Source organism: Ursus arctos, unplaced genomic scaffold, assembly GCF_023065955.2.
Source record: "Ursus arctos isolate Adak ecotype North America unplaced genomic scaffold, UrsArc2.0 scaffold_16, whole genome shotgun sequence".
Taxonomy (NCBI): domain Eukaryota; kingdom Metazoa; phylum Chordata; class Mammalia; order Carnivora; family Ursidae; genus Ursus; species Ursus arctos.
In genome coordinates this window covers 4,817,737-4,840,961 of record NW_026622830.1, presented here as the reverse complement: position 1 = coordinate 4,840,961, position 23,225 = coordinate 4,817,737, and the positions used below count along the sequence as shown (strand labels likewise).

Here is a 23,225-nt window from a genome sequence, read left to right as displayed (position 1 = left end):
CTGGCACAAAAGCAGCAGGTGATAATTGGTAGCTTACTATATATTTATTGCTTACCATACGTCACAGTGCGTAGCACACACCATTCACTTATAAAAACATGCTTATGATAAGAATAAATAGTACTTTCATTATTACTCAGTCTCTACCCGTGCCTGGCACTACATAAGCAAGGGTGAAGTGGAAGTTTCTTCTTTTTACTATTATTGAGTACAGCACTTTACACCACGGCTGGCCCCCACGGGCCCTGAGTAAATAACCTTCGCGATGACTGTCCTCCCTTCTGAGCATCCCAGACGGCCCCGCCTCCAGACTTCCACGACACCCCGCCCCCTGCCACCCGGTAGCCCCGCCCCGCGGCCCGCGCCGCGCCTGCGCACAACACCGGGAGGGGCTCCGCGCGCGCAGCTTCTCGCCGCCTGAGCGCGCGCAGCCGAGCCGGCCAGCCCGCTGCGTGCGTGCGTGCGTGCGTCGCTGCGTGCGTGCGTGCGTGCCGTGCGCTCGCCGGGCACCGCGGCCTCGCCCTCGCCCTCCGCCCCTGCGCCTGCACCGCGTAGACCGCCCCCCCCCACGCGCGCACCCCGTAGGCGACCCCCGCCCGCGTCCCGGCCGGCCCCCCCTTTCCAAATTTAAAGGGGGCGCAGCAGTAACGCCTCCCGCCTCAGGTGACCTCTCAGGGGGTCTCCCCGGCAGAGGTGCCCCGCCGCTGAGGAACATGGCGAAGGTGGAGCAGGTCCTGAGCCTCGAGCCGCAGCACGAGCTCAAATTCCGAGGTAAGCCGGAGGCCCGCCATGTTTGGCCGCGGGGCTGCCCCGGCCGCCCCGCGCCTCCGCTCGCGCTCGCAGACACCGGCGGCGCGGCGGTGACGTGGGTGCCCGCCCGGCCCGCGGTCCCCGCCCCGCCCGACGGCGCGCCTGCCCGGCGCCCGGAGCCCGTCGGGCCGCCGGGCGTCCCGGGCCCGCGCCTCGCTCTGAGCCTCCCCGCGCGCGCCCGGCCCTCGAGGCGCTGGGCGCGGTTACCGTCCCGCCGGGGGATTGCTCGGGCCGAGCGCGCGCCGCCCTCCGCGGGGTCGCCCTCCGCAGGGGACGCCCCGGGGCTGCTTGCTCCTGGCGGCCCGCGGCGGACACCTGCAGCCGTCCCCCCGTCACACCTCTGTTCCGCGCCGCGCCGGCAGGGCACTCACGCTACCTCAGAGGACCGTTTTACGCACTTGTTTACTGCGTTTCTGCACTAGAAGGGAAACTCCATGAGGACAGGACCTGGTCGTTTGTCTTCCGGGTGCCCAGCACGCTTTAGGAGCCTAATAAACCTCTGTTGGACAAATGAATGGAAGCGCCCCCGCAGCTGCGATGGGACGGGGCTCTGCTTGTCTTCTGCTGCGCTCCTGGTGCCCGTGGCCCGCTTCTGTGCGGCTGGGGACGTGCGGGGACCGCCGGGGGCGGAGATCCTCCCCCCCCCCCCACCAGAGCAGCCTGGACCCGGAGCCAGGGGAAGCCCAGTGCGCCACGTGTGCTGGTGACAAGCCAGGGCCCTCTGTAAAGTGCAGCTTTATACTTTTTATGGTTTTTTCTCCCTTGCCTTCTCCACTGAAGGACAAGCATCATGGGGCAGTGGGGACCACGTCAGACTTTCCCAGTCTTCCTTTTAAAACGTGTTGAGTAACCATGTACTAGGTATGTGCTTCGCACTGGAGAGACAAGGAATGAACAAGAGACAAGTTGCCTGGCATCATAGAGCTTACCTTCTCATGGGGCATGTGGGGTGGGGGGCAAATCAACGAAGGAGAGTGTTTCAGGTAGTGGTAAGTGCAGTGAAGGAAATACAACAGGTGATATGATGAGAGTACACTTTATGTCAGATGGCCAGGTCACCAGGGACTGCCAGCACTTGGCCCTCAGTAGGTGCTCAGTAGATGTCTGTGGAATGAATGCTGGCCAGAGGCGCCCTAGTTCATATGTACTGGCAGGAGGTAGTATAGGGTAACTTACCTAAAGTTACCCAGTTGGCACATGGCACATTTGAACTCAGACTTCAAAGCTCGCACTCTTCAACGGTTATGCTGTCTTACCCCTGGGAAATACTCCAGAACTGTGGCTGTCACTTTGCCTCCCAGAATAACAATCTGAAATGCCTCTAGATGGTATAAAGAACCGAAGATTTTCCAGTTAAAATGAAAATAAAACAAAAGCAAACAAAAAACCCCCCACAAACCTAGCCTGGATTGTAACTCTATGACAGTACTTTGGTTTGGGTGATGTTCTCATGGCCTTCTCCTAGAGCAGGCAGCCTGGGCAAGGAATCCAAGTAGCGAAAGTGAAGGCGGGGGGCGATGGTGTCCACTCGAATTGTCTGAAGTTCTCTACCCCAGAAGCATGGTTGAGTTACTCCTGGGTACTGGCACATTCATTCATTTAGTTCACAAACATTTACTGAGTGCCTGCTCCACACATCAGATACCGGAGAGGAAGAATTACATTCTCTCTCAACCCCCACCCCAGAATTTAAGTGTAGGGAACGGGGCAGAGGATAGAATCATCCAGGACTGTGCAATGACAGAAGGTAGAGTTCTCCGAGAGCAGTAAGGAGGTCAGCTCCTGAAAAAGGTGTCATTTGTGCTGAATTTAAAGGTCAAATGGAAGCAGACTAAAAGAAGAAATGATTGGGGAGCCTGTAAGGCTGAGGAAATCCCACATATAGAGGCAAAAAGACTGAGATGACTGGGCCCCTTTGGGATGCCACCAGTAGTTCGGAATGACAGCAGCAAAGAGCATTTGTTGGGTTTGCAAGGCAAGGTAGAAGAGGCTAGCTAGCAGATAGGAGTAAGATCAAGGCCTTCTGTGCACAGACAAACCAGTGTCCGAGTTCAAATTGTGTTGCTTTTCCTTAGCTAGTCCTTCCTTGATTGATTCCCATCCCTCCATGGGCCCCCCAGTATGTAATGTTATGGAAAGAGGTACTGATTTGAGAAAATTAAAGTTTCTGTACCAGTTTTTTCACATAAAGATGTTTGACCTTGGGCTGGCAGCTTCACTCCTCAAAGTCGGGTCATTCTTGAGTCCATGGGGATTTGGACTCATATCTGCCTTGTCTCCTGTAGAAAGTTTTGTTGTTGCTTAGGAGTGATCCTATGGCTGTTCAGCAACTTTGAAATGTACAGTATTGTAAAGGTATTGGTAGTTGTATTTGTTTTTTTTTTTTTTTTTAAGATTTTATTTATTTATTCGACAGAGATAGAGACAGCCAGCAAGAGAGGGAACACAAGCAGGGGGAGTGGGAGAGGCAGAAGCAGACTCATAGCTGAGGAGCCTGACGTGGGGCTCGATCCCATAACGCCAGGATCACGCCCTGAGCCGAAGGCAGACGCTTAACCGCTGTGCCACCCAGGCACCCCTGGTGGTTGTATTTGGACAACTGCTTTCATCATTTCAGCTTCTTTACCTGAAAGGTAGAGCGGAGAGCAGTGATCTTTCTGGCCCTGGGTTGGCCAAAGTAATGATGGCCAAAGTCACTGGATATTTTTGCTAGGGCAGTGGTCCAAGAGAAGTCATGGTGTCAAATTGTTAAAGGCTGTTGGCTCATGACTTCAGAAGAGGCCTCTGCAGGCATGTGTAAACTACTTTATGAGATTGGTTTATTTGTTTTAAACTGAGCACTAAAACAAATTAGAATAGAGCCTCAGTACTCTGGCTTGCTGTATAGAGTTCATTCATTTCGGGATGAGAACTACATTTAACTGATTTCTTCCCAGTTACTGAGGGTGGTGACTCTGATTTCAGGTGGTTCACTTCGATGAATCAAACCTGTAAGCTAACTTAATAAGAAAGCAATAATTAAAATGCCTAAAATAACTTATCATTCAAAGGAAAAAAGTTAATTATCTTCTAAAGGAAAAAAAGCATCTTTTAAATGCAGCTTAAGATGATATGGGATATATATGTTGGATTCTTTTTCATCTTGGGCATTTTGTTGAAGTTAAGGATGTCACCGAGGAAAAGAGAATGCAGACTTATATGACTTTGTTCAGACTACTGGAAAGTATCAGGCTGCATTGTGTTAAGTATCAGAAAAGAAGCATTACACTGTGATATTTGCCCTGGTGAAATAGTACTGGTCTTGGCGGGGGGGGGGGGGGAAGGCTTTCTGAAAGAGTTAAGGGTCTTTTGAAACCTGTGAAAAGTGTGCTTTCCGTTGTTACTCTTTCGTTGATCTCACATCTTCCAAGGCCTAACTCTTCCTTTCCCTTGCATCTCCTGACCCCGAGGCCCTACTTGTTGCCCAGCTCAAAGAGCTTTCTGAGTGAGTCACTTTCAGGGCATTTTGTGTCTGTTCTTTTCTTTCTCTTCTCTGTGCCCTCCTATCAGATTCCATCTGTGGTAAATAGTATGTCTTGTGTTTTTTTTGGTCATTGTCCAAGACTCTTAATCCTCCTTCACATCCTAGCACCCCCTCCCGCCCATGAAGCAGTCACGTGAGAGTGGTCTGTTAACTGTCCTCATGAGCTGATCAGTTGAGGTTTAAACCCACTGTGGACCTTTGCTTTATTCTGAGATGAACCCAGTGGCCTTCAGGATGTCTCACTGTTGGTCAGTAGGGATGACACTGATAGATTGGTGTGGTTGGGGAGAAAATAGGAACCCGGCGCTGTAGATGGAGGACAGGTTAGTGACACTGTCTTTTGTGTGAGGGAAAGCATGCTTGGAATCATTAGTTCACCCCCTTAAGTTAATGTGTAATTTAATATTGTTTAGGAAGCTAAAAAATATAAAACCCTGCAGAGAGAGTCCGTTGGCTGCGGTCATTATCTTTCTGATGCTAAGTACAGCGTTCATTCTTTGGCTTTAGGATAGCACTGATTTCCTTCACATTTCATGATCACATAGAACAGACTGTGTTTTACAGCACAACAAAATGTCAGCAGTGTGCTTAAGATTCTTTATGGTGGTGGTTTAAATCCATCCTGAATAGATTATCTTCATTTATTTAATTATTAACCAGCTTGCTCATCAAAAGTAAGTGGCATTAAACTTACTAAGCTTTAATCAAACTTAAATCTTCTTAGATTGTACTATTTACTTCTGAGTTTATGTTCCTGGGAGAAAAATGTGAATCAGAAGTTAACTTTCTTTTATTCACTTACTTCTCTTCTTCACAGTTAACTCTTAGGGGGAGAAACGGGTCGACATGGCCATGTGCTTATATCTGGGGAAAGTGGTGACAGCTCCTTGATGAGTATGGTTGTGACGCATACAGTAGTTCTCTTCGTGATTGCCTGGTGGCTTTGCATCTGTGTGTGGCTTTATTAAAATAATTAGCCTGAATGGATGCTCATCAAAGAGGTGAACTCTTAAATGTTATTAACACTGTCCTTTATTTATTAAAATTATATAGCATTCTTTTTTCCAGTGCTGAGGACAGAGTACGGAGAACTTTGACCTGCAGTATTAACCACTTGGTAGTTGAAGATTAGGGGAGGAGTCAAGGGAGGAAACTGTTCTGGTTAGCATCACTTCAGTACTAACCTTCGGCTCAAATTTTAAAACCTGAAACTTGAATTTTTACATAGGAATTATCTCCAAGATTGCCTCATCCATCCCCCATTTGTATTTGAGAAATTGGCTGTCTGAAGGATGCCCATGATTTGGAACAAATGAGCACAGCTTTCAGCAAGATGACAAGAAAGACGGACACGAAGAGCGTGGAGTTCCATTAGTCAAGACAAGGTTGCCATAGAGTCTTTAATAAAATAAAATAAAAGCCTTCTGCACAGTTATTTTGCAGCGGGGATTGTGTTAAAAACAAAGTTACATTATGGTTTCCAGGCTTGCTTCCTCGTTTTCTGTCATTTTCGGCCCCTTTCAGGCTGTCATCAGCATAGCACAGCCAGGATTGCTTTGGCCCTTGGTCAGGGGATATGTGCCTTCTTTGAAGTTTTTACCTGACGGACCTGGGCTGCTGGCTTTACCAAAACAAGAGTTGGTTAAAGAGCTTTGTTTATGGAGACAAAGTTACTGAACTTGACAGACATTTTTAGATTATTTAAAAAAAAAAAAAACCAAAGTGGCAAAAACGTATCTCTAGAATATCTCTTTTTCAAAATGTTAAATGTGTTAACAGAAGCCTTTGATGTCTAGATACAATGCCTTAATGTGCTTTATGTTTCCTGCTTTACATGGAAAAAAAAATCATTGAGAGTATGTCATAGTTCCATGGGAAACAATCTTGAAGTGCTTTCTTTTAATAACATTTTCACATTAATTGCACAAAACTGTAAAGCTGTAGAAACACCTTCTTAGAGTTTTCCTTTATCTTTCAGAGGGTTATCATGAGGCTTTGACTGGTAGGTTAGTGTTTCTTTTTCATCAGTGTCAGATAATGTCTTCAGGTAGACTTTTGGCTTGTGTGTATGTGTACACGGCCACGTGGGCACCTCAGGTACGGCTAGCGGGTACACGCTCTTACCGATAACTCATAATATGTTTGAATTAGTGTACATGGGCAATTCAATAGGCTCCTACATTAGCCTATCTGGGAAGGGTGGTTAGGGAAATAAATCTTTTGGGGGAGAGAGAGACTGTTGTTTGTGTCCTTTGGATTGTTCTTCAAGGCAGTGGAGTGGACCCCTGGACCGTTTACCTAGATTTGAATTGCTTGTGATGCGGCTTAGAACCTTTACAGTTGTGTTAGATTGTCTCTACGGGCTGGAGGGTGCGCAGGGAATGGAGTGGAATAGAAAGCTGAACCTAGGGAGCTAGAAGCAGAGGGCGTATTTGTAAGCGGCTAAGTGGTAGACTCCCCCTGCTTCCCTTCTGGGTCGGGTCTGGAGCTAAGAGCAGCAGCTGTGGTGGTGTGCCGATGTTCATTTGGAAAGAAAAGGTAGGGGAAGAACGAACATTTCTAGAAGATAAATGTTTACTTTCCAGAAGGTAGTCCACAAAGTGTAGGGACTGTTGTAGATGCTTTATGTTCTTTATCTTGTTTAACCTATGGCATAATCCTGTGAGGTCAGCTACTCAGTGGTTAGACAGCTGGCCCCTGAATGAGGATATAGTGGTAAATGGGGGTGCAAGGATTTAACCCAGGTGTCTAGCACCAAAGCCTGTTTCTTTCCAGTATATCATTGTCATCTCTTTAGAATGAACTCAAAAAGGGGTTCATTCTTGGGGGAGGAATGCAGAGAATTCATAACCATTAAGGAAGTATTTGTAGCTGTCAGAATAATTGCTTAAGAACATTAATTAATTAAGAATTATTCTTTGTGGAATTTTAAAAAAATGTTTTATTTATTTGATAGAGAGAGCGTGTGCATGCATGAGGTGTGGGAAGGGGCAGAGGGAGAGGGAGAAGCAGACTCCCCACTGAGCAGGGAGCCCAATGCAGGGCTTGATCCCAGGACCCCGAGATTATGACCTGAGCCTGAAGGCAGACGCTTAACCGACTAAGCCACCCAGGAGCCCCTCTTTGTGCAATTTTTTTATGAGGGATTTTGTACCATACTCTTTAAAAAGTTTGTATTGATGATGAGTGCTTTGGAAGCATTCTTTGGTTTACCATGTGAATATTCACTTTTTATATCAGATTTTGATGGTGTTTCAGGATTCTGTATATTTAGAAAACATTAGCTTTCAGGTAATTTGCAGTTCTGTTATTGAGTCTTTGGATGGTGGAATGAAATGTGCGTGTGATAGGGATGTCACAGGTTTGCAGGTTTGTGAAGGGGGAATTAGAGAAGTTCAAAGGGTGTTTATTAAGATAGGAGTATCTAACATAAATGACCTTCATAGATGCCACCTTGAACTTGACAGGTAGGGCTGCAAAGCCTTTAGTCCTGAGTGTCCCTGATAGACCCCTCCTTTCAGCAGGAAGCAAACAGGGTAAACTAATATATAACTAGAGATTTCTCACAGGCTGAAAGAGACTAACTCCAGCTATGTAACAAAAAGTGCTCTTTTATTCTGCTTGAGGTGTACTTTGGAAGTCCTTGTTCCTCTGCATGAGGACCTGCAGGTGTATGGATCCGACTGGAGAGGGCTTAGAGCCATGCACGGATGTGGTGATTGTGTACATGACAGATGACCATCCAGTTGTGAATATTTTGGGTTTCTTTCTTTCCCGCAGTTCATCCTTTGAGGTTTTCTTCATGGACAGACAACCCCTTCTTGTCTGGTGGAATGAACATGACTGATTCGGGGTTGGTTCTGTCACCACATACTAAAAGCTTCCTATGGGCCAGGCATTGGGTTGGGGACTGGGGAGGAGTCCTGGCTCCTAAAGTACCCAGCTTCTAGGTGGCAGAGGGGGAGAGGAGACTATGGAGACAGGACCCTTATGTGTTGTCCCTAGTTGGGAGCCTAGAAAAAGCTGTGTTGTTCTTTGGGATTCGATCTCACGGGAAGGAGGCCTGTGAGATTTATGACTCAGTGGGGTTATACTGTGTGCTAGGCATTTTTCTAAACCTGCTAAATATTTAATTCTAACAGGCTTAGGAAGTGAACGTAGTTATCTGCAGGTTCATGAACCTGCATTAGAGGCGGAGCTGGGATTGGAACCAAGGTCTCTCTGATTGCAAAGCCCATGTCTTTTATCACCATATTGGCACTGTTTCTTCCCTTAAACCATAAGTGGGGGCCTGGCTGACTAGGAAGGCCCTAGATTTTCTTATTTGTTATGTTGTTACGAAGATGAAAGGAGGACTGAAAATAGGACAGTGGAAATCGAGAAGAAGTGAAAGAGAAATGAGAGAAAAAGAAAGGAACGGTGCTTAACTGTAATCGTAATCCAGTAATAGCCTCCTGGCCTCTGTGGTACTGCTGCCACAAAGTTCAGAGTTGTTCTGGAACCTTAGAGTGACTGACTTTCCTGACTTCAGCAGATCTTTCTACCACTTCTTTTTTCCCTTAAGAACTTCTGTTCTAACTTGATGACTTCTGAATGTGTCATTAATTTGTTAGTGTTGAAAATTATGTGCTGATGTTGTCACTGTACCTTCCCTTCTGCCTACTGGAAGTCCCTTATTTTCTCACTGCCTGAGACCCCAGATGATGTCACTTGATTGGGGATGAGTTTAGCCTTTAGTTTCACCACTCAGCATGTATAGTACAGTAGAGAGAAGGGAAGGAAAGGAATGGTACCTATCTCAGAAGTCCTATTATCACCATCTCTGGTTTATTTTTTTATTATTTTTTTAAAGATTAATTTATTCATTTTAGAGAGAGAGGGAGAAGGGAGGAGGGGTAGAGAGGGAGGGAGAGAAAGAGAATCTCAAATAGACACCACACTAGCACAGAACCGAAGGGCTCGATCCCAGGACTCTGAGATCATGACCTGAGCCAAAGCCAAGAGTCAGACACTTAACCGACTGCCCCACGCAGGTGCCCCACCATCTCCAGTTTAGAAGTGAGAGAACATAGGTCCAGGACTTGGCGAAAGGTGTAATTTGTACTGAAGTCTTTCAGCCTGCAAAGCGTGTATGCCCTGTATTACCAGGGGAGACTTTGTGCCTGTCCTTGCTGTCACTTGGAGACACTCGGCTAGGATCACTGGCTTTGATTTCTTCTTCCGTTGGAGGAGGACGCTTGAACTGAACGTCTCTTGGTGTTCCTTCCAGCTCCAGCCTTCAGAACATGAACGCTCCTTGAGGGCAGAACCTAGGGCTTGTATTTCCCATGGCCTACCAGTGCTTTGCACTAACTGGCGCCTGAATATTTAATTAACAAACCCTCTTTTCCTGTTTAAAAGCTCACTATTCTATTGACCTTTCCTGAGTATTCTTGGAGATATTCTTATCTAGTTTTTTCTGCATCTCCTCAAATTGTACAGATTGTATATCATTTGCATATTTTGTTTATGCCTTACTCTCGCGTGCTTCATTTTCTAACTGCTTTATTTTTTCTTCTAGAATGCAGATTCCTTTAGGTTCTGTTTCTTTACTTTTTCCCATTAGCGACTAACAGAATATATCTTTTTTTTTCCCAGGACTTTTTAAGGACTTCTTTTTAAGGACTGCCCCCCCCCCCTTTTTGGGAGTAGGTTTAGATTCAAAGTAAAATTAACAGGAAGGTACAGAGATTTTGTATGTACTCTTTGTTCCCATGTGCATAGCCTCCCCAGTTGCCAACATCCCCCACCGGAGTGGCACTTTTGTTAGATGACCCTACACTGACCTGTCATCATCACTCATAGTCCGCCGTATACATTAGGGTTCGCTCTCAGTGTCATCCAGTCTTTGGGTTTGGGCACATGTACAGCGACACGTATCCACCATCATTATATCATACAGGGTATTTTCAGTGCCCTAAAAATCCTGTTTTCCACCTGGTCAACCCTCTCTCCTCAACAACCCCTGGCAACTACTGATCTTTTCACTGTCTCCATAGTTTTTTCTTCCTCAGAACGCCATAGAGTTGCAATCGTGCAGGCTGTAGCCTTTTCAGACTGATTTCTTTCACTTAGTAATGAATGTATTCTTTTCTTATCCTTTTCTTTTGCTAACTCCAAAGAAGGGATACAACTCTGGACATGGTCGTCTTTTTAGCGTTTGGTATGACTGTTTGAAATAGAAGCATACATAAGAATAAAAAGAGCGATTTGATGAAAAAAACCAGAGGTTTGTCCTTGTGGAGGCTTATTTGAATTCTCATTCTGCTGGTTGAATTGATTTGTTGGCATATAAATGTATCCTGATGGACTGCTCTGAAAATCTAAATCTGTGCTTTTTGACCTTTTTAAAGTCAGACACTGCTTTACTAATTGGATGAAGGAAAGCCATGAATCACTCCTTAGAGAATCTGCAGGTGTACTCATTCAAAACTTCCTCCTGTGATTTGGGGACAGAAGGATCACAGTTACTGTGGGTGTCTAGCTGACCTCTAATCTCACTCAGAACAGCAGAGGTGGAAGAAACATGGAAGGTCATCTAGAGAAGTCCCGAGAAAACTTCCAACGTTCATTTTTATTTTATTTTATCATTACTTTATAAATGAGTGCCTTTGGTGCCTTTCTCCTTCAAAGCAAGATCATTTCTTTTTTTCTGTACATATCCTGCTCGCACTGAGGCCCTGAGTGCAGTGCTCGGCCAGTCTGGTCCTCAGTAAGCCTCCGAGTGTGGGCTCTTCCAGCTTTAACTGCTTTCTCAGTCATGTTTGCCCTCTCTCACTACTCCCTTCACGTTCCCTCTTGTCCTGACAGGCTTCTGGAGATAGCAGTCTTAATACCTATTCTTACCACCCCTTGCTCCTGCTGCTGGTGCCCGGGACCCTCGTTACTGCTGCTCTCTGTCTGTCGTGTGCAGTGACCCTGTGTTCTGCATGCTCCCTGTGGCGCTTACTGTTGCCGTCCTGCCTCTGACGCTCTTCCTTCCCCTCTCTCGTCCTTGGTGGCTTCTTCCACCCCTTGGGCCCCTTTCGCCCACTCCTCATGGAGTCCTGTTGGTAGTGTGGAAGGCTACAGGTTGGTTTCCTTCTCTGCCTCTTCTCGCTTTTCTTTCTCAGGTTCCCTCCCTCCCGTGCTCCCTCTGTCTTTGCTTTTCCCCATTGGGGGGCTCTTTTCCTGGCACTCACAGATGACCCCAGGTCTGCCCCCAGCCCATACATAGGGCCACAGGGACCTCAAATGCAGCAGACTCCAAACTGCCCTCCTTACTCCCTTTGCTTTTTCTCTTCCCATCTCCTCTTCCTGCAGCGATCTCTGAGCGGTGTCCACATCCACACCCTTGACCAGTTCAGTGACTCAGATAGCCCGTGACTCAGATCTGCCCCTTCTTCCTTGTCCCCTCTGTGGCTGCCTTGTTTCCCTCTGGATGACTGTAATCGCCTCTTGACTGGCCTCCTGTCCGAGTCCTCTCCCTTCTCTCCCTACCGATGACACTTTAAAATATGCAAATCTGAGCTCATCTCTTGCTTGCTTAAAATCATTAAATGTCTCTCCATTGTCAAAAGAATGAAGTTTAAATTTTTAAAAATATTTATTTTTTAATTTTATTTAGAACAGAACGAGTTGCGGGGATGGGTAGAAGGAGAGGGAGAGAAGCAGACCCTGCGTTGAGCACAGAGCCCAATGATCCTGAGCTCATGACCTGAGCTGAAACCAACCAGACACTCAACCAACTGAGCCACTCAGGCGCCCCTAAATTTTTTTTTTTTTAAGATTTTATTTTTAAGTAATCTCTACACCCAGCGTGGGGCTCGGACCTATAATCCCAAAATCAAGAGTTGTGTGCTTCACTGACTGAGCCAGCCAGGTGCCCCTGAAGTTTAAATTTTTTAACAAGACCTGGAAAATCATTTGTGCCTGTTGCCCTTATCACCAGCGTTGTCTTTCCTTTACCTGTGTTCCAGCCTTTCCTCCATCCTGGTCCTAGGGCTTTGCAGATGTTGTTCCACGCAGAATGAGTGTGTTCCTCCTGTCTGCTGCCCCTCCTACTTCCCTTCAAGGCTCAACACAGCTTCAGTTCTTGAGGTCATTCTCCTGTCACTCTCTCCTCTCACATGTGCCTGGGTCCATATTCCCACATTTACCTTCGTAAGGTGTGTTTGGTTTCTTGACTCCTTTCCTCATTAATCAAGAAGATCTTTGGCTTTTTGGACTGTGTCTTTTCTCTCCAGATACCAGTGCCTTGCGCTGTGCGTGGTACATGGCAGGGTCTCAGGGCATTTGTGGTGTCTGGGTGTAAGAATGCTGAGAAAGGAGAGAAGCAGGAAAGAGAGGAGGGGACTTTGTGTGGTGAGGAATGGTGAGGCCCGCCAGTGAAGCCAGCAGGAGCAGCTGATCCATGTAGACACAGTGCCTTCCACTCAGAAATGGGTGAGGATTTTCTGCCCTGTGTGGGCATTTTTCTTTCTCCTACAGACTTCTCTTCTCACCCATCCTCGCCTCCTGTTTCAGAGCCAGAACTGGCTTCTCACCCTCTGTTCTTTTTTTTTTTTTTAAGATTTTATTTATTTATTTAACAGAGATAGAGACAGCCAGCGAGAGAGGGAACACAAGCAGGGGGAGTGGGAGAGGAAGAAGCAGGCTCATAGCAGAGGAGCCTGATGTGGGGCTCGATCCCATAACACCGGGATCATGCCCTGAGCTGAAGGCAGACGCTTAATGACTGCGCCACCCAGGCACCCCTCACCCTCTGTTCTTTACCCATTCCTTTCCCATCACATTGCTCCATTAGTCAGCCTATTCTGGTGTCTCAGATTTCTCTTCTACTTAACGCCTGCCCTGTGCCTACAGACATACTGAAGTTTCCCCTTCCTGAAGAGAAATCACATTCCCTCAGCCCTTCCCCCACTTCAGTGAATGCCCGGTCTTCCATTACAGCTAAATTTCTGGAAACAATCCGAATTACTGGTTTGCGTCTTCACTTTCCTTTCAATTCTCAGGCCTTACCACTCTACTGAAGCCATTTGTAGTTCACCAGCTTTCTGTCTATGACACTTATTTTTTACTTTTCTGATGAACTGCCCACCTCTTTATCATTTCTTTTACTGGGTATTGACATCTCCCAGGCTCTGTCCTCTGTCTTCTCCACTTAAGTCTTCTCCACTTTATGTTTTCTCATTAACAGTGCCTTTAGCTGTCACTTCTGCACAGAAAATTTGCAAATCTGTATCTCCAAGCAGGTCTTTTGATCCCTGGGCTATGCCTACTAGGCATCCCTCCCTGCCTGTCTGGTTGTCATGAAAGCATCTCAGACTCAACATTGTCCGTACTGTATTCAGGATTCATCCACTTGTTCCCATCAAGTGTGTCTTTCATATCTTGGAAATGGCCCTTGCACTGTGCTAGGTTCTCTGGAAGCCCCAGACTCAGCTTTCACCCCCCTTCTTTTCCCCCTCAGCACCCACTGCGCTCCTGTGCTGCTTCTAGCCCCACTGCCGTACCCTGAGGCTAGGCCCTGGCCCTTCAGGGTTATTGCCGCACGTCCCAATTCTGTTTCTGATTCTCCCTTCTTCCCCCACCGTTCAAGCTCTCCTCTGTACAGTTTTCAGAGCTACTTTTCTAAAATTGAAATCTGATCATGTCATGTCTTTATTTTAAAGCATTCATTGGCTTCCTAGATCCTACAGGTTAGTGTTCAAAATTCCTAGGCCAGGATCAAAGCCTTTCAAAATTGGGCCACACTTTTTTTTAAACAGTGTCAGCTTTCATTTTCCATTTTAAATGACTAAGTATTTATAAGCTGTTTAGAGTAAGAAACCCTTAGACACGTGCAGACATGTGTCTTCTTTCTGGTTTATACTACATGCTGTAAATGTTGGGGAGGCAATGGATGCTTTCAGAACCCACGTCAGAAAAGAGAGACCCGGCTTTTCGCCTTACACCTATATTCCTAGAATTATTTTTAATATTCTTCATTTCCCCATGCACAACTCACTGCCACACTTGTATAGGGTTTAGGTAATTAGTTTTTACAGTTTATTTTTACTTTAACTGTAAACTGTTCAGAATGCATTTCTCAGCTTCATTCACTTACCTCATATCCCTTCTGTACCCCTGTGACGTCCCCTGTGAAGGCCCCACTTTGATCACACCACACAGCTCTTACCAGGGCTTTCCTGCAGCTCAAAAGGTGTGTTCCTTCATCTTTTCAGACTCCAGGATTTCCCTTAGTGTTCAGCCCCCCCCCACCCTCACTGCCCTCCTGCGTTGACATAAAATATTCTCTTAATGTTAACTTTAATGCAGCATTCAATGCAGTGAGAGGTAGTGTACAGCCCAGCAGTTCAGAGGTGAACTCTGGGGCCATACTGCTTGATGTGAATCCTGTACCTGCTACCTTAAAAGCCACATGACCTTGGATAAAGTGTTTAGCTTCTCTGTGCCTCATAGCCTTCACTACGGGGCGTGTTAGTATTAAATGAGCTAACACATGTGAAGTCCTTAGAATAGATCTGGCACAGTTTTTTTTTTAAGATTTTATTTTTTCAGTCTTTACCCACAGCATGAGGCTCGAACTCACGTCCCCGAGATCAAGAGTCCTGTGCTGTACTGACTGAGCCAGCCAGGCATCCCAGACCTGGCACAATTAAATGTTAACTAATGTCACTATCATTTGATAATTTCTCTCTCTCTCTCTTTTCTTTTTCTTCCCAAAATGCATTATCCTAGAGCCTCAATCCCAGATTCTTATTTCTTAATTCTGGGTGGGTCCTGGAATGGTTCTCCAAGCATACTTACTGTCTTCCCAGGGTTCTGGCAGGAGAGCAGAGCCATCTCTGTAGCACAGTACCTGGACAGTTCATTCATCAATTACTTATTGAATGCCTACAATGTGCTAAGTACTGTTCTGGATGCTTGAGAGACCAAGGTGAAAAAACTGACAAAACCTTTGCCTTAGGGAGCTCATCTTATGGTGGGGAAGATGGGCACTAAATAAAAAACGAGGAGATATATATATATATATATATATATATAAAAAAAACATGGTGCCAGGTAATGGGGCAGTGGAAGTTGAGGGGGTGTTGTGCACAGGTTAAAGGGGTTTGGCAGTGCATTCTGTATTAAAGAGGGTGATTGGAGAAGGCCATGCCCCTGAGAAGGTGGTATTTGAATTGAGACTTGTATCAAATGAATGTGCACACCATACACACGTTTGGGGAGAGAGCATTCTAGACAGGGAAGGGCAAGTGCAAGGCCCCAAGGTGGCACTGAGTTTGGTGTGTTCAAGGCATAGTAAGATCATTGTGCCTGCAGAGGTACAATGTCAGGAGAGTAGGCTCTGAGAGGTGTGAGATGTGTGGGTGATGGTATGTGTGCAAGCCGTAAGGGTACTGCAAGAATCCAGGCCGAGAGTATGCCAGAGACTGTGGCTAGCACCAGGGTGGTGGCAGTGGAGAGAATGTGGTGATAAGTGCTCAGATTCCAGATCTGTTCTGAAGGTAGAACTGGCTGATGGGTTAAATGTGGAGTGCGGCAAGGGGGAGAGGAATCTAGGGTAACTGCTTTTGGCCCAGACGTGTTAGTGAGTGATGGTTCCTTTTCCTGAGATGGGAAGCAGTGGGTTTGGGGGTGGGGAGTGGGGTTTAAGAGTGTTGTTAGGGCTTCACATGCTTAATACACCTGCAAGCCGTAATCAAGGGAGAGGACCAGGCGTGGATGTAAATCTGGTTACCGTTAGCTTATTAGAATATGGTATTAGAAGGAATACTTTTTCTCAGTTGAGAGATTAGGTATGCCTTTCCCAAAGAGAAGGCATTTGAGCAAAACTTTGAAGAATGAGTATGATTTCTAAAGGCAGAAAAAGGGGGAAATAGAAGATATTTTTCATCCAAGTCTCACAGCCTTTTCCCTGGTCCCTGGTTGAATTTAAGAAGCTGCTGACCTGGTTGATAATCTCTTTTCACTGGTATAGCCAGTTAAGTTCTCTATTGAAAAGGAAACCAGAACAGATTACATACTGACTGATAAACCACATTCTGCTATTCCTCATTGTTCACAAATTGAACATGTAAGGTGAACCATAGAGGTGCAGGATGCTAAATGTGTTTTGCTTCACTCTGTGTGTCTGCTGTGAATCGGGATGTGTTGATTTCGGTGTGGAAGCTTTCCACGTGCCGTCATCTTCACTAACGATTGAACATTGGGGGAGTTTTTACTTCTACTGATACTGACCTTATGCACTTGACTTGAGCTGTTAATTTATAACTCAGTCAAGTTAAAACCGCAGCTACAATGATGAGGAATTGGAACCCCCTTGCTGTCTTACCACTCATATCCCTCACTTGGGCATAATGTCTATCTTGACTCTGCTTGCTTTGTGTGAAAAAAGTGAATCTTGTTTTGCCACTGTCCTGTTTAGGTGGAATTTTATTTGGAGTGGAATATCACTTATCTTTTTATTTTCATGTTCACTGTAATCTTGTGATTACTTTGGTCTTCTAAAGAGAGAAAAATTACTAGATGTTTGTTACAATGGGGTAAAGATCGTGCATTAAAAAAATCAGTTTATTAAATGGTCTAAGATACTTTTAGAACTGATAAATAAAATTCATACTAGTCAGGCATACTATTACCTTAAAATAATCTTCAACTGTCTACTGTAGTCTTAGTGCTGAGTATAGATAGGATTATGCAGTTTCAGTCCTTATATAGTACTTTTAGCTATTTTTGTATTTAGGAAATAAAAAGAAAAGTAGTCATAGTATTTCTTTCTAGAGGGGTAAAGCCTTCTAGTCTTCACAGTTCTAGTAATAGACTTCGTCAAAAATTTTAGGTTTGGGTTTTTGTCTTAAATTAGTGAGACCACTGCTACTTTAAATATGTTTTTAAATGATAACCTTGGTTTTTATAAATTACACAAGAATGGCTGTTGATGTAGGTATATTGGTTTTCAACAACTCCACAATTCAGGATTCCAGTATTTTTATATATACAAGGCATTCTGGGTAAGAAGAAAATGATCTCAGATATGGTCTGGATCTGACATAACCTGCAGGTAGCTTTATGTGGGAAAACACTTAAATACAGAAAAATACAGATAATGTAATAAATAACCAAATACAGAATCACTAAATGTTAATAATTTGTTATACTTGTTTTAAGTCTTTCTTTAATAAGTAAACCTTACTAAGAATTTGGAGGCATGTCTGCCCATTTATGCTCCTCTCTTTTCTTTACTCTGCAGAGGAGTTTAGCGTGACCCTCTTCCACTGTTTGTTGTATGACTTCATGTGCTGTTACGGCGTAAGTGTCCCTTAGGGTGCTTCTGAGACCTGTCTCTTGTCCAAATACAGGTCTGGTTAATTCTTTTCAGTTGTTATATATTATTCCTTCATAAGAATGTAGCGTATTTATTATTCACAATAAGAGTTCTTTGTGTAGTCTGAATAATAATTGCTTATCTGTTAACATAAGCTACAAAGAGCTTTCAGTTTCCTAAGCCGTTCCTTGTTTCCAGCTGTATGTCTTTTTCGGCTAGCTTTCCTGAGTTTGACCTTAGGCCTTCCACAGTACTTTCATCTATTGAATTCTTACACTACAGTAGAGTGCCTTGTGGTCTAGCTTTCCCACCCATGGAGTTGGTGGCCAACTGACTTTTCTTTCTTCTCCAAAGGAACTAGGAGACTAGTGAGTTGAATAAACAGCCTGAAAGTTTGGTAGCGTCTGTTGCAGTCAAGTTGGCTGCTGGTGTGCCTCTGATGGTATCATCAGTGAGTATTCTTGGTGTTGATTTCTCCTGCTCTAATAATGGGTGTGACGTGTCTGTCTCCTGAGGATATTTTATTTACTTTATTAATTTAGAGGTTACTTTATTAATTGAGAATACTTTGCATTCTAAGATTTCTTCAGGAAAGGGATGTGTCTGTGTAGGGTTCTTTATGTGTGGTTATTTCAAAATAAGAGCTACACAATTAGGTTTTCTGTTGAAATATTGGAATCTAATGTCGGCCATTAAAAATATATTGGTTGCAAAGCTTTATTTTTGTTGCTGAAGCATTGATTTACTGTGAGCTAAAAATTCAATCAAGAAAATAGATTTAAAAAAAAACACAGAACTTCTCCCAGTGTCCTTACTCTTGAATTCATAGTTATTTAAGAGCTCACCCTCTTTGACTGTCTGTTACTATGCTATCGTTTTTTCATTTTTTTAGAGAGGGGTGACTTTAAACAAAGTTATCATAGAATAATAATGATGAAAGTGTTATTGACTCAAGTGAACATTTTTAATACCTTCAACCTGTATATGAACAGCATGACTTTATCATGACTTCAGATCCCAGTTATGGACTAGGCATCTGTTTGTAAGAAGCATGCAAGGATCAGAGTTGAGTTGCCTCTGAGGAAGTCTGGTGTTCATTCATGCTGTACACACTTACTGAGCCCCTTTACTGGTTGGTTGACTGTTGCAGGCTCAGGGCATCCAGTGATGAACAGACAGGCACAGCTTCCTCTCCCATGCAGGTTTACTTTAGGTGGGAAGCAGTCAGGAGAGGAACATACGAGCTGTCAGGTGACAGAAATCCTGTGCTGAAGGTAGAAAGGGTGATAGTGTTGGGGAGGGGGGTGGTAGAAGTCTCGGTCATCCATTCACCTGGAACCTGGTTGTGCATACAGGGGAGGCATGCATGAAGAGTAAAACTATTGCTTAAAATAGCTAGGATCATGGTGTGGCCATTCATTCATTCATTCATTCAGAAAATTTACTGAGTATTTTGCCTTGTGTTTGGAAGTATTCTAGATGCTGATGATAAGTAGTGAACCAGAGGGACAGAAATGTCTCTGTTTTCATGGAGTTTCTATTTTGGAAGGAGAAGACTTACATAAACAAGGAAAAAAAATGTGAGGATTGGTGCATTGCAGATGGTTAGGGAAAGCACGAGGCAGTAGGATACTCTAATGGAAATAGACTGCCAAAGGATAAATTTTAAGGACATCTGTAAGATATCCAACAGACTTTATTTCATAGTGTCCATTTCTTCCCATTCCTATATACTTTTCCCGTGCACAGAGTCTATTGTATTGAAACCTCAAGCATGATTTTATTTTCTTAACAAAATCCATCATCAGTCCTAGGGTGCTGGAGACAGATTATTACCTTCCCAGAAGGTAATCTTTTCAGAGTTGAAGTGAAATATGGTAAGTTGTTTTTTGGAAGGGTTGAAGAGAGGAAAGATACTGTACCTAAATTGTGTTTGCAAAAATATAAAGTAATACAGCTCTTTTTATGCAGAGTGAAAAAAGCTGTTGTGGAGCTAATAACTTTAAGTTTATATCTGGAAAGCTGAGACCTGATAGATTATATATCAATTTGGTATATAAGTTATTTGCTAACACATATAGTTTGAGTTTCAAAGTATTATAGCTACGTTAGAAACATATTACAAAGGAAGGATGTGTATAACACCAGAATTTCATGAACTCCAGAAAAAGGAAGAAAAGCAATTTCTTTGCAAAGCAAAGCATCTTTCTTCATGTGTACATATGTGTGTGCGTGTATACACGCTTTATTCATTTATGTGTACACATATAAAATATATAAATATTTCAAAATATTTAGTATCAGAAATGTTGGGGGTGCTACCAAAACTTAATTAATACAAAGTCCAAATACTGTTTTTCTTCTCCTTTTTGATTAAAAAAATCCAAAAAAACCCAAGTTCTTTTTATTTTAAAGCAGTTTCAAGTTCACAGCAAAATTGAGCAGAAGGTACAGAGTTCCCATATACCCCTGGTTCCACACGTGCACAGCCTTCCCCACTATCAACATCCAGCACCAGAGGGTACATCTGTTAAAACTGGTAAACCTACATAGATACATCATTATCGCCCAAAGCCTGTAGTCTACATTAGGGTCCAGTCTTGGTGTTGTACATCCTATGGGTTTTGATAAATACATGTAATGACACGCATCACCATTGTAGTATCATACAGAATAGTTTCACTGCCCCGACAATCCCCTGTACTCCACCTATTCAGTCCTTTTTCTCCTCCCAACTCCTGGCAACCACTGATTGTCTTCAGTTTTCGTAGTTTTGCCTGTTCTGGAGTGTTATGTAATTGAAATCATACGGGATGCAGCCTTTTCAGATTGGCTTCTTTCACTTAGTAATATGCATTTAAGATTCCTCCATGTCTGAATTATGATAGCTCATTTTAGTGCAGAATAATATTCTATTGTCTGGATGGAGAACAGTTTATCCATTCACTTACTGAAGGACATCTTCATTGCTTCCAAGTTTTGACGATTATGAATAAAGCTGCTGTGAACACAGATGTGCAGGTTTTTGTGTGGACATGAGGTTTCGACTCCTTTTAGTGAATACCAGGGTGTTTGATTGCTGGATTGTAGGCAGGAGTACGTGTAGTGTTGTTGTTGTTGTTGTTGTTGTTGTTGTTGTTGTTGTTGTTTTAAGAAACAGCCGAACTGTTCCAAAGTGGCTGTGCCATTTTGTATTCCCACCAGGAAGGGATGAGAGCTCCTGCTGCCCCACGTCCTGCCCAGTGTTTGATGATGTTAGTGCTGTAGATTTGGGCCCTTTTGGTATGTGTTGGTATCTCAGGATTTCATTATTATTTTAATTTGCTGTTTCCTAATGACATATGTTGTACATCTTTTCATTTGTATATTTTTTCTTTTTGTTTATCTTATTTTCCATCTGTGTATCTTCTTTGGTGAGGTATCTGTTAGGATCTTCTGCCCATTTTTTGTGTTGTTCATTTTCTTACTGAGTTTTAAGAGTTTTTTTGTCTATTTGGATGACAGTGCTTTATCAGATATGACTTCTGCAAATATTTCGTCCCAGTCTGTGGCCTGCTTGTCATCTCATTCTCCTGACAGTGCCCAGTGCAGAGCAGCTGTTTTCATTTTAATGAAGTCAGCTTGTCAGTTATTTCTTTCATGGATGGTACCTTTGGTGTTGTCTCTGAAAAGTCACTGCCAAATCCAAGGCCGTCTAGGTTTTCTTCTGTGTTATCTTCTAGGAGTCTTATAGTTTCTTGTGTTGTGTGTGTGTGTGTGTATTTATATTCATTCTGGTTAAATTGAATTGCTGAGTAAAAATGAAATGATATATCTACCCCTTAAAAAATTCTGTCCTGCTGTTTACAGATGGGGTGATAAGATGTGCTTGAGGTCACACAGATGAGCAAGGCCAAGATGGAGTTTTGAGTTCACTTGGCAGTTTTCCCTCTTACCTTTTACAGTCACTGGGACCTGAGCTCTTAACTCTTTTGTAAAAATGGTGTTTGCATTTCCTGAAAGGAAGACTGTTGTTGGTCTTTTTCTCTCTGGGTTTCTGAATGAACAATTACAGAAAAGAGGTGCGATACTTGCACTGCGCATAGATTGGTAAATGTTTAAAGATTTAATGGAATATGTTTTTCTACATAGCGCTCTTGTGTTTCCTGCCTTATAAGTTTATCCACCCATTTTTGATGACATTTTTAGTACTTGTAACCTGACCTCTTACTGTTGAGAAGTTTGCTGGATTGTGTGGATTGTGACTGTCTTTCCTTGGCGTTTAAACCAGCACTTTATAATTCCAAGGCTCCATGTTTGTAAGACTGAAAAATTAACCACTCCTTTCACCTTTAGTGCAACACATCCTTCTGCTGGCTTTGTATTCTTTGCTTTCTAAGACAGGTGCGTTCCAGATCTTACTGTCTGAAAATACGCACTTCAGAATGACAGTAAGTCACGACTTGGTGGAGAAAATAGCTTATACCGTGCTTAGCGTTATCTAAATTCCATTTAGAGCATGTCAGGGAGTCTGTACCCAAGTTAGTGCTGCTATTCGTGAACATCTACAAACTCAAGAATTTTCACAAACGAGTGAGTGTGCATAGTACAAGGCATAAAGATTATTACTCAAATTGTTAAGAAGATGAAAAATTAAAATGTTAAAGATTATTTCTAATTTCCCCCAAGTTCATATTGCTTCATTGTTTTGGCCTTCATTTCACACTTTAGATCCTTAGTTCCTAGTTTTGAATAAACATTATCTGAAATAAGGAATTGAAAATTGGAAAGAAAAATGATTAAATATATGTGCTGTGGTTCTAGAGGTACCAAATCATTTTTTCATTTCTTGGAGGAAAAAAGTCTAACTTTTGAAGGAGATTTCATTTGTAAAATTGACTCTGTACTTTATAAGCAATGTTTAAATTCATTGGTGATAAATATGCATGTTGGTATAGTAAAATCCCATTTTTTACATAATGCTTTAATGGAAATGGCAGTTTTATGAAATGAAAGTGACGAGTAAAAATCTGAATGATGCTCATAAGCCCTTACATCATTTTTATTGAGGTTTTTGTATATTCTAATTCATTAATACAGGGGAAAAGGAGATCACTAACATGGTTTATTTCCTATAATTACTCAAATCGAATATAATTTATTTTCAATAAAATTCTTAGAGTACATTGCCCAGGGTGGGGAGAAGAGGTCTGGCCTGTTTTTACAAAATGTCTAGATTTTTACTCGTGAGACTTCGCTGTTTTAACAATATTGTTCACTTGCATGTATTTTTTGTATAGTTCCCTCTAGATTTTTACTAATAAAAACTTATGTAAGTGCAAGAAATCCCAAATACTTAAAGGCCCAGGATTGAGTGTTGAGGGAGAAATCTGGGTTATTTATTTATCCTGCTTCTTACGACAAATACTGTTTGTCTTTTAATAATTTAGACTACCTTTTATGTGATTCATAATATGAAACATTATTTAAGTTACTGTGTAATAAATTAACTGGGGGGAATTTCCAAAAACCACTTAGTGTTTACAGTTAAATTTAGTTTAT

General features: G+C 43.3%; 1 protein-coding gene across 2 annotated transcripts in view; it reads left to right on the top strand.

Annotated features, from left to right (window-relative positions):
• The first annotated feature begins 439 nt into the window (after window positions 1-439).
• VAPB (VAMP associated protein B and C) overlaps window positions 440-23,225 on the top strand; it is a 58,333-nt gene continuing 35,547 nt past the window's right edge. Inside the window, exon 1 of one of the 2 annotated variants that reach the window (XM_026503806.4) lies at window positions 440-771. In XM_026503806.4, the coding sequence (XP_026359591.1) occupies window positions 714-771 (58 nt within the window). In that variant the 5' untranslated portion in view covers window positions 440-713. The remainder of the gene's footprint in view (window positions 772-23,225) is intronic. The other variant, XM_057312457.1, reaches the window with a different exon arrangement.